The 12032-nt window shown below is 37.2% G+C and overlaps 1 protein-coding gene across 4 annotated transcripts in view; it reads right to left on the reverse strand.

Moving 5' to 3' along the window:
- Nucleotides 1-12032, reverse strand: part of TAPT1 (transmembrane anterior posterior transformation 1) — a 57362-nt gene that overhangs the window by 7685 nt on the left and 37645 nt on the right. For all 4 annotated transcript variants that reach the window (XM_027598186.2, XM_027598190.1, XM_027598189.1 and 1 more), the window contains exons 5-11: nt 11654-11789; nt 10024-10121; nt 9775-9844; nt 8440-8520; nt 5740-5849; nt 3418-3477; nt 2971-3039 (exon numbers count right to left, since the gene is read on the reverse strand). In XM_027598186.2, the coding sequence (XP_027453987.1) occupies nt 2971-3039; nt 3418-3477; nt 5740-5849; nt 8440-8520; nt 9775-9844; nt 10024-10121; nt 11654-11789 (624 nt within the window). The remainder of the gene's footprint in view (nt 1-2970; nt 3040-3417; nt 3478-5739; nt 5850-8439; nt 8521-9774; nt 9845-10023; nt 10122-11653; nt 11790-12032) is intronic.

Consider the following 12032-nt stretch of genomic DNA (forward strand, 5'->3'; position numbering starts at 1 on the left):
AAAGACTTCTCCATGCTGATTTCAACATTTTAGTTACACTCTTGCAGGCTTTGTCTAAATCCAAGTAAGCAGTTCTAGATTTTTCAATTTGCATGAACATCTGGCTGCTTGTGAAAACTTCTGTGGTTGATTTGGATTTGTTCAGGCAAATTTAGGATGCCTGTGGCTAATGTCATGTTCAGCTGTTGCTGACTCTCTGAAGTCAGGCACTATATCTAGGTTCGTGAATGACACATTTAGTTGTACCCCCCCGAGAAGCAAATCAGCTGATTTTTTAAAATGAAAAATCACTCTGGAAAATACAAATAAATTCATCTTGCTGCATGTGTGCCCACCAGAGCTAGAAGCACATAGTGCGCCCTTCCCTTATTCTTGCTTTCTTTGTCTTTCCTTGAGAGTCTTTTTAAGAACCCACAGTGACTTATGGGGAAGAGAGAGAAAAGGGAGCCTTAGGAGCTGTGTACTGTTTGAAAAAACTAAATATCACAGCATTGTCCTTGCAAGTGTGCTCAATCTGGTGGGTCTGTCACTGGAAAATATTTATACGTTACAGGTTCGGCTTAATAGTGTGTCTACATCGGGCGCCTGGGTGGCTCAGTCATTAAGCGTCTGCCTTCGGCTCAGGTCATGGTCCCAGGGTCCTGGGATCGAGTCCCACATCATGCTCCCTGCTCAGCGGGAAGCCTGCTTCTCCCTCTCCCACTCCCCCTGCTTGTGTTCCCTCTCTCGCTGTCTCTCTCTGTTGAAAAATAAATAAAATCTTTAAAAAATAATAATAATAATGTGTCTACATCTCAGGGTCTAGGGGGACTGCTACATGGAAATGGAAAGTCTGGGAAAATAACAGACCTTATCCAGCCGTGTTAGGAAATCATCAAGTGGAACTCTATCAGGATGTTTTAAATAAATCCATAAGATACATTTTAAACCATATTTTACAAATGCTTTTAGTAAAAGAACACCTGGGTAGAGATCGAGGGAACTGTCACGTGTTCCCTGAAGGTCCACTACGAGAAAACTGATATGGAAGTCCTTGTCCGTCACAGGCTCTACTGGGGAGATGACCTGCTGTACAAGTATTCGTGGTGGACGTTAACGTGGCTCTAGGATTTTACTGATTAATATGAAAGGCAAGCCAATTGCTGCATTCAAGGCTTAAATGATTTCATTTTTACTTAACATATTATTAGATCATTTTAAGGTACATATGTCCAAAGCTTAATTTCCATTAGACCTTAATATATCATTTATTTTACTTTGCCTGGATATGATTTCATTTTAGGACATAAGGTAACATTTAGAGAGAAACACTGCCACTCGTGGGCCTTAAGAGGCCTCAGAATATTCCTCAAGGCTCCTAGGTGGCTGCCAAAGCTACGGGGTCACTTTGGAGCTCTGCAAGAAAAGTGCTACAGGAGAAAACCCACTGGATCACTGCCTAACTGCATGATCCCCTCTGAAAATGCAGGAGGCTCTTCAGAAGCATTTCATTAATCAATCATCAGCTAAACTTAAATCTTTTGGTACAACAACCATAAAAACTCATTTAAGGAATAAAACAAAGGCCAGAGAAAAATTTAAAAATATTAAATTAAAAAATCCATACTAATTATGAAGAGTTTTCTGGCAAATAAATTACTAGTTAGTTATTATTTGGCAAAGCAGAGTCACATTTAAATCCAATCATTTAACCAATCCTTTAAAAATAAAAAAAGTCAGGCAATCTAGGTTTATCCTTACACTATATGTATCATGTTTCCAGTTCTAGGAAACAAATGCAGAAAAATTTTAACATTCTATCAATCTCTTAAACAATTTTACTCCTTAAAATACTCTGTTTTTCCACAGTTCTAGGAGTTCATTTTCCCAAACAAAAGAAAGCTATGTTATTATGTAACAAGTTACTAATAGAACTGAAAACATTTAGGATGTGGTTGTCTGGAGAGTCACAATGAAATTTACAGAACATTAAATCTATTAATCTTCCAGCCTTTAAAAAAGGTCAGGCAAGCTAGTCTCAAATACAGTTGGTATCACTTACAATTTCTTTATACATCTCTTAGTTGACTTCCATGACACTTTGCATCTACAGGAGAACTCTAGATGTCCTTTGGCAAAAAGACGGTTTCATTTGTTTTGATGTGAGAAGAGGTAGCCAACGAGGAATATAATCAAATACAGGTACAGCCAGCAAACCTTAATTAACATTATTATAGCCTGATGTGGCTAGTAACTTTTTGCAAGGCTGTTCTGAGCAATTCATTAAAATATTCAAAGTTGGTGACTATTTTTTGGATTGATTTAATACATTTCAGTGCTAATATTTAATATATATATATATTTTTTTTTTCTGAGTATAACAGTGAAAATTTTTATCGTAAAAACTCTGGAACAATTGTAAAAAGTAATGACTGTAATGGACAGAGACTATGTCTTCACTTGAGCATAACAAAATTTATTTAACCTATTTTATTTCTTTCCAAATTTTTACTATTATAAATGCCACTGCAATGCATAATCTTGCCTATAAATGATCATGTGCCTTTTACAACTATTTTCTTAGGATAAATTCCTAGACCTCCAATTACTGCATCAAAGCAGTCAAAGTGCCTTTTAGAAATGCTGGATCGACTTCTCAGACTTCCGCTAATATATGCTACAGTGGTCGCCCATGCCTACCACTAGGCATTTCCATTCAAAAAGAAAAATCTTTGCCAAATGAATAAGCAAAAATGAGTACTCTCATTACCAGGAAAGCCATTACATAAAATATTTGTTAAAATTACTTATCTGTTGGACAGCTCAAAACCCAAAAGAATAACACTGTAACTTAAAATTTCCTTCCAAATCATTTACCCTTTAGTTTTTATATCAGGTCCTTCTGAAATAAACTTCTTGATAATTCATTTATTAATACTTTATCATAACAGCTATCTCACTGTAGAAAAGGGGAAAAAAGTACGAACTTACCAGAACAGCTAGTGGGAGAGGGATGAACCCCATCCTCCGTGCCACGGAGTCACTGTAATCAGTATATGCCTGCACAGAGAAAGGAGAGAAGGATTTCTGGCACTGCAAAAGTTCGCTTTCACTTACCACCAGCAAATGTTCTCAATGAGTGAGGCTATGCACAAAAAGAGAACCCGGCAACTATTATGCAATTGAGTAAAATGTGGAAATCTAAATGTTCATAAATTTTAAATCCAAAGTTGTATAACTGTTAGTATGCTACAGAAATCATACCTTATTTAATACTAAGTACTATCATTATTTTACTAAATTACAAACATAATGTTGAGAACAGAGATTAAGTAGGAAGTTGAAGTTTGTGCAACTTTCCCTTAACCAATATTCCACACTAAATTAAACCATGGTTCAGGTAATTTCAGACTACTATGTCTTCGATATAATGCTCACATTTTTCTGTCGACTGCTAACAAGGTCAAAAGCAAGGCTGGCTCTATATTCACTGTAGACCTAAAGACAAGTAAGAGTGAAATATTAAGTGATATAGTGCAAATATACAATATGCAAAGATTTAATTGACTTTGTAGATGAGAACGTTTAATAATTAACCAGGAAAAAGGTGCTGATAGCCAAGGAGACATCTGGATAGTGCTTCTCTGTTTTCCTACAGTAAAGGTAAAACAGCCTCAGCCCCAACTGTTATGTTCACAAGCTTTGTAAAGATTTTTCTTCAAAGAGGGATAAACAGTCAATGATTATGATCCTGAGAGTTTAGAATTTGGGGAAGAGTGGCTATTTTAAGTAGCATAATAAATATAAAATAATTTTGAAATTTTAAATGCATAGTTTAAGAATTATTACTGTCTTTGTAATGATAATGATACCTCATTCAACATTGGGTGCTAAGCAAGATGTAAAACTGAGTTTGAGAATGTAACATTTACGAAAGCACTGGAAACTGTCATTTCACTAAAAACTGCACTAAGTACTTGAATCAAGTTTATTAATTTTGACTTCAGATGCTAAGAAACTGATCCCATGAAAAGGGGACCATTTTGCACTGAGGAAACCAAGAGAGTAAACAGTGAAATTACTTGATCGGTGCTTTACAAAAGAGTGTAAAATCTTATTTAAGTTTATTAAAGCATTCAGAAGCTCTTAATCAAATCATCATATTGTAGCAGTTGCAACCACGTTAGATTTCAAATCTCTGCCTTTTGAAATAGTACCATGGTAAGACAAAGTACAAGCCAAATAAAATCTAGGAAACTGTCCAAATGAATATTCATTTTGGGGCGGAGGTAGGAATGGGGAGGGCTCTGGAACTCCCAGGCTTTTTGTCTGATGGGTCTACAGCACACCTCTATTTGTGGCAAGTCCACAGAACAGCTGGATGAAACATAAAGCAAATCTCCTGAGTGCTTTCACCAAAAAAGTTATCTTCTACAACTTTTCAGAAATCTACAGTCACAGAAAAATAATCAGTTTTTAAATACAAAATACTTAAAAAAATCTAGCCAGAGAGAAAAGGTTTGATAGTCTATGCTTAAATAGAAACAATGTGATTTTTGGGCGCCTGGGTGTCTCAGTCGGTTAAGCGACTGCCTTCAGCTCAGGTCATGATCCTGGAGTCCCGGGATTGAGTCCGCATCGGGCTCCCTGCTCAGCGGGGAGTCTGCTTCTCCCTCTGACCCTCCCCCCTCTCGTGCTCTCTCTCATTCTCTCTCTCTCAAATAAACAAAATCTTTAAAAAAAAAAAAGAAACAATGTGATTTTTAAAAAGTTTAAGTACACAGATGATAGTATTAACAATTTATAATGATTCTCAGTTAGTGACACTCTACTGAACTATTGGCCAAACTATACTTCCACCCAAAAGTATGGAACCAGGATTGTTCAATACTGAAATAACATACTTTCTGTAGTATAATAATTTTTAAAAATTCAAAATTATAATGCTAACTTCAAAGTAGTACTCTTATCTTAATAAACTGAGTAAACCTAGCCTTATTTTACATCTTTATAATATTAAGCAGCAGAAGTCATTATTTTTTTGCTTTAGAAAATATTACTTTTCGTAATTATTATCTTTTTATTTTTTAAATTTAAATTCAAGTTAGTTAACACATATTGTAGTACTGATTTCAGGAGTAGAATTTAGTGATTCATCACTTACGTACAACACCCACTGCTCATCCCAACAAGTGCCCTCTTTAATACCCATCAGTCCTTTATCCCATCCCCCGCCCACCTCCCCTTCGGCAACCCTCAGTTTACCTCCCTCTAGGTTTCTATCTTATTTTTCCTTCCCTTCCCCTATGTTCATCTGCTTTCTTATATTCCACATATGAATGAAAGCACATGGTATTTGTCTTTCTCTGACTTATCTTGCTTAGCATAACACACTCTAGTTCCATCCACGTCATTACAAGATTTCATTCTTTTTGATGTGTGTGTGTGTGTGTGTGTGTGTGTGTGTACATACATACATACACACATCTTCTTTATTCATTTATCAGTCAATGGACATTTGTGGTTCTTTCCATAATTTGGCTATTATTGATAAAGCTGCTATAAACATTAGGGTGCATGTGCCCCTTCGAATCTGTATTTTTGTATCCTGTGGATAAATACCTAGTAGTGCAATTGCTGGGTCATAGGGTAGTTCTGTTTTTAACTTTTTGAGGAACCTCCATACTGTTTTCCAGAGTGGCTGTACCAGTTTGCACAGAAGTCAACGTTAAACCCTGAACTGCTTATTAAAATACATACATCTGCGGTAATGTCATTGAACTTGGTGATAAAGGCATGTTTTACAATATCCACAGCAGTTTCTGATGCAATCACCATACAGACATCTGGAAACAACACCCAGAGGTGATCTAGAAAAGATAGGGGAAAAGAGACAATTAAATCTCTTAATATGAATAGAACATCACATAGTATAATATCACAGGCTGCCATAGAAATCTGAAATCTCCACAGGGCTAACCTACAATGTTGTCAATAAATGATAACAGAGACAAAACTAGCATTCAATTAATTATCAAAAGAGCTATATTTTATCAAGTTAAAGGATAATTCATTCAACAGCTATTTATTCCGTATTTTCTCTGTGCTAAACCCTTGAGGGCAGGACACAGAGGTGAACAGAGCCCCCAATTTCCTTCACGGAGCCAATACACCGGTAGAATGCCTAATTCTTATTAAGCAGGCTTGTCATAACATCCTTTAATTCTATAGCTGCCTAATGTGACAGTAAATAGCTAGTAGGGACATGTGCTGAAGTCAACTGAACAATCTCTTCCCCTCTTTATCACTATGACTTAAAGATACTGATCATTTATGTCACACTGATGCAATTTGTCACATTTGCTCATCTTTATCATATTTATTAAAATGTCAATTTGAGGGGCGCCTGGGTGGCTCAGTCGTTAAGCGTCTGCCTTCGGCTCAGGTCATGATCCCGGGGTCCTGGGATTGAGCCCTGCATCGGGCTCCCTGCTCGGCAGGAAGCCTGCTTCTCCTTCTCCCGCTCCTCCTGCTTGTGTTTCCTCTCTCACTGTCTCTCTCTCTCTCTCTCTCTCAAATAAATAAATAAAATCTTTAAAAAAAAAAATGTCAATTTGGTATCAAGTACCTGATAAAAAATGCAAACAAATAACCTCCTAAGACCCTGAAGAAGAATTTAAGGGCAGAACTGAGCAAGAAAAGGTTAGAAACGTTGACAAGGACCTAGGCAATTTGGGATCTGGGCCCTGGAAGGCGGGGTGGAGAGACTGTAGCTCCGGCTCTCTGTGCTGGCAGTTTCAGTGGGCCTGGCATTGTGTTGGGGCTTTGGGAATGAGGAAACTTCTTTCAACATTGAACTCTGCCACTAACTGGCTCCATGACCTAGGGCAAGTTTCTTAATGACCTAAGCTCCAGTTTCCTCATCTACAAAATAAAAAGTCTCTATACTTGGCCATTATGAGAATTAAATAAGGAGATAAAGTGCAGAATAATGTGCCTGGCACACAAAATAGCTAGTATTATTCTATGTTACTCATGATCTTGGAAACTTACAGGAAGCTTCCATAAATGGTATTTTGGTTTTTAAGAAAACAAATTAAAGAAATCAAAGAGTAAAAAATATTAAGTGTTCCTTTTATCACACTCTGCCATAGCAGTAATAAAGAAGACCTAAGATAATTAGTTGAAAGTCACAGTACAAATGAGAAGAGGATTTTGAACATCCAGTGGTCAGCAGGCTCAGGATTACTGTCCTTTGGCACAACAGCCCTGCTCCAGGATTGCTGATCCCACGTGAGTTCTGCCGGAACCAGCCGCACATGCCCACTCCCCTGCCTCTAACAGATACTATGTTAGCTGCCTTGGTTATAAACGGAGAATCCAGTGTGTGTGGAGGAGGGCTTTGCTGCCAAAAGTCAGGCAGACTTTGGATTTATTCAGACAGGAACTCAAGCCACTGGAAAAAAGATCATTTGATCTTATGCTTTCTATAAGCAAATAACTTCTGGCAATATATTTTCAAGATCATGTATCTCATTTAACACCTGTTTCTGGTTTTTCACAGGTATCTGAAAACTAGAAATGAACCAAAATAAATGAACAAGAAGTTATTAAAAGCCTGGAATGTGCATGGCATTGAGGGCAATAAATAAAATGCAAAGTATAATCTCAGTCCTAAAGAACGAGGTTGCATAAAAATGTCAAGACATAAAAAAAACTCTCAATTACTTGAGATACCTGAGCACTTGACCATTTCCCACCAACCTCACTCAGCATTACCAGACTGTGTTATAATCACCTGTCAATTTCTACTATGAGCCTGAGAGTCCTACATCTATCTTAGGACTCTCTACGTATGCTACAGTGCCTGGCTTTATGGAAATGCCTGCTAAGTGAATGGATAATGAAAATTCATAGAATCTCAGCAACTTCCTGTCAGCCTTGATTTAAAGATGCATAAGTAACCAAATGTACTGCCTTACATGATATTTTTTCAATTTATCCTTATTCAAAATGCTAATTAAAAAATGCTAATTAAGAGGCAGTGAATCAGTAAAAAACAAATGTTAAGAACGAAAGTTCTTTCGGTGAAGCGTGAAAATGAAAAAGAGCCGACTGCATTTAGGTAACCCCCAGGACACTACAGTTAAGAAAACAAAGAGGCTGCAGTGCTGAGCAGTGTCCACTCACCCACTGAGTACCCAGCTCTAGAGACACTGTGAGGTTGACGGGAAATGACGGGCCAAAGACTACTTCACGCTGTGCGGCATCCTACCACCCACCACACTACGGGGAACATGATCAGTCCCTTCTACCCAAACAGGTATTTCCAACACCCATGGAGTGGAGCAGCTGAAGTTTTTGAAGTTCTCTGCAATATTCACTTTATTCCATGTAAAAGAATGGTTTTTGGTTCAAGAGTAAAATTAGAAGGCACTGTATCTGTTAAGAGTTACGTACCTGGATTCCAAGAAAACTGCTCCATGTTTCTTAGACACACTATTAGCAAAAGCACATAATTCGTGAATCGTTCCTTAATATCTGAAAAAAAATTAACATATACTGTACTGTATATAAATAATATAGTTCATGTATAACTTTTAGTCAGAATATTATAAAGTACAATTACACATAAATGTCTGCAAAATAAATATACTATTTTATATATAAGATGGTGTTACACTGGTAAGGCATTTATGTCTTTCACTGACCTAATTCAGGTATGGAAATTCCAGTGTTGTACATGGTTGAACATATCAGTGGTTTTGTCTGTTTTAATAGCTGAGTAGTGTTCCACAGCATGGCTATACCACCATTTGTTTATCTACTTTCTTATTGACAGACATTGAGTTGTTTCCAGTTTTTGGCTGCTATGAATAAAGCTGCCATATTTCTTGTACAAGTCTTTTGTGAAAATGTGTTCTCGCTGCTAAGTTATAGGACAGGCAAACCTTTAACTGTGTAAGAAACTACCAGAAGGTTTTCCAGGGCAAATCTAGTATTTCCCACTCACACAGTCAAAGCATGAGAAGGCCAGTCACTTGGTACCCCTGCTAGCGTTCGCCAGCAGCAGACTATGGGGAGCAGCCATTCTGGGGGGTGGGCACCGGTATCTCATCAGGGCTCTGCCACCCCCTTTTTCCACCACAGTACAAATGTCAACACAGTGAGAGATAAATTATGTCTTCATATTCTCATGAAACAGTCTTGACTTTGTGAACTTCACTTCAGGGTCTTGTGGATGCCCCTCCAAGGTTCCATGGGCTATACTTTGAGAACCAAGACACTATGCTGCTTTGATTTTTGTAACTATGAAAGATAATGTTTCCAGGGATAGATGTTGTGCTTTCATTCTTCTCAGGGTTAGTAAGGAGCCGGTAAGGCATAACTGAAAAAGCTGAGCACAGAGAGACAATCTGAGGTTTACAGTCATTAACTCTGCTCTTGACATCTGTGCAGGTGACCTTGGGGAAGTCAAATTACTCTCTCTGTTAGTTTCCACATCTATAAAATGGAATATCATCTGCTACAAAGAAATTTCTGGATTAAATAGAAGCTCTGAAAGTATGGTATGGTGCTATACAAATGTTTGTCATATTTTATTATCTTATTTTAAATATCTTGAGATTACGATAACCACGATAACAAGAAAACCCAGTAAAGATGTTGAGAGAGTAAGAGAAAGCACAGCTAAGTCAAAGAAGCAGTAGCCCAGAGGAAACGTGACACAGAGTTTCAGAACGAATTGCAAAATCATACTGCCTAAAGCTGCACGTAGAAGCTAAGTGTACTTACCGCTATTTGACATTTGAAAAAGATTGTTCTTTTCAAACTTCTTGAAAACACTTCCTTTAATTTCAACAAACTGAAATAGTAAACAAAAATATCACCTTTATCATTATAACAGTTTAAAAATGGACAAAGCTATATATAAAACTTCCTGGACAGTAAATACCATTAAAAAATTAATTTTATTCCATCCAGAATACTGCCATTAAAGTGCCCATATAACCTCAAAAATACAAAATAAAATCTCATACTTACATTATTAGACATCATGATAGTAAGCAGTGACTTGTTGTGGGAGTTAAAAGCCACATTGAGAGTTGTTGCTTGAACCATGATGAGAATTGCATGCAAAACTAGCAGTGAGTGATGTCAAGGAAAAAGCTTGTCTGTTTTCATATTAGTAGATAAAACTACGTTATTTAGGGGGCACCTGGGTGGCTCAGATGGTTAAACGTCTGCCTTCGGCTCAGGTTATGATCCCAGGGTCCTGGGATCGAGCCCCGCATCGGGCTCCCTGCTCGGCGGGAAGCCTGCTTCTCCCCCTCTCACTTCCCCTGCTTGTGTTCCCTCTCTCGCTGTGTCTCTCTCTGTCAAATAAATAAATAAAATCTTTAAAAAAAAAAAAAAAACTATGTAATTTAGAAAGTGAACAATGGTGGGGATGATCATGCTTTCTAAATCCAGTCTTGTGTTAGTGTTTTATTATCTTATTAGCTATAGTTGATACAAATTTGACAGGTAATATGTATGGGACCCATACGAAACAAAAGCAGAAATGAGCCTCTGGGCATCTATTCACTTAGACTGTGAGTCTGAGAAGATGGTTATCTTGTTCTTTCTGGACTTCTGGCATTAGGCACAAGATCTGGGAAACAAGCCCTCAAAAAAGTTTCTAATAAGTGGAATAAACTATGGTAAATACTGAAAAAAGAGACTTAGCTAATTTGCATTCTAAAATAGAAAAGAACACAAAGTAAAAGTTAGTCTGGAAGCAACTGGCTTCTACAGTTCTGCAGGGGGTGGGGGAGTGGGGATGTAAGATGATAAGAAATGTCTGATAACTGACATTCTTCTTTACACGTCATTTTTGAAGATATTCACAAGTTGCAGAATTATATTCATATTACACATGGAATAGTTTCTTTAAATGAGAATAACTGTTTTACTCCACATACTTGGAACAAACTATTACCCTTATAGATATCTTCCCACTTAACCCCGTATCTTTCCAAGTATTAACCCAATGTTTTCAAGTACAACACTTCCAGAGTCAGTACACATTCCTGTGAATGAGTCTGGACCCCATATGGAACTCCAGTGCAGCTGTGCGTGTGTCAAATATACAGATGGGTACGTACACACACGCACACAGTTTATATAGTGAAGCCTTTAACTCTTCAAAAGATAAGCTTTAAAATAAGCTCCCCACCCTCTGTGGGGAGCAGAGGAGATAAAACTTCCAAAATTCCTTCCCAATCAATTTCAAATTTTACCTCTAGATGAACCATATACATTTTAAGCCCTACGTTTTAACAAAAATTCATAGGCTTTAAGATAACTTCCAAATAATTCCAGTATAGGTATGGAGGTTATGTTGAGCTCTATAAAGTATGTATCAATACAAACCTTGCATTCTCAAGTTCTTCCATCTAATCAGTCACACTGAGACTAGAACTGTTTTCTGCCAGTTAAAGGGAGCAAAGATACATGCGGCTCTTTAATTTACAATTATTACTATAACCAATTAATTAAAAGCAAGCAGACATTTCAAGTTAACCTTCAGGACACACATACATGTACCCCTTTAAATCTGAGAAATAGCTAACCAAATAAAATAACGTAGAATACGCACTGACTTGAAATTTCCAGTAATTCTAAAGGATACAGACATAGAGAACAGCCATGAAAAAGTGAGGGATCACTCCGATATGGGCTCTTTTTCTTTCTTTAGGTTCTGTTGCTGTCCAATAGAGAGCATCTAATATATCTTGTCCAAATGATGAAAACAGACGATCTGCTACCTAAGGAGAAAAATCATTGGAAAAATGTTTCATTTTTTTTTTTTTTCTGAAAAGTGTTTCTTAATATTCCACCTAAATATGTTACTAAAACTCAGATGCAACTCAAAAATAGTGGAGCTCTGACTTTAAATCCCACTAGAAGGCAAGCCACAGAACAGCAGGGATCTCTTTATTCTCTGACACACAGTGAGTGCTCAAAATCTTGTACTATTTGAATTAGACTTTGTCTAATTAGCTATATAT

The sequence above is a fragment of the Zalophus californianus genome, chromosome 2, assembly GCF_009762305.2.
Source record: "Zalophus californianus isolate mZalCal1 chromosome 2, mZalCal1.pri.v2, whole genome shotgun sequence".
NCBI classification, from domain to species: Eukaryota; Metazoa; Chordata; class Mammalia; order Carnivora; family Otariidae; genus Zalophus; species Zalophus californianus.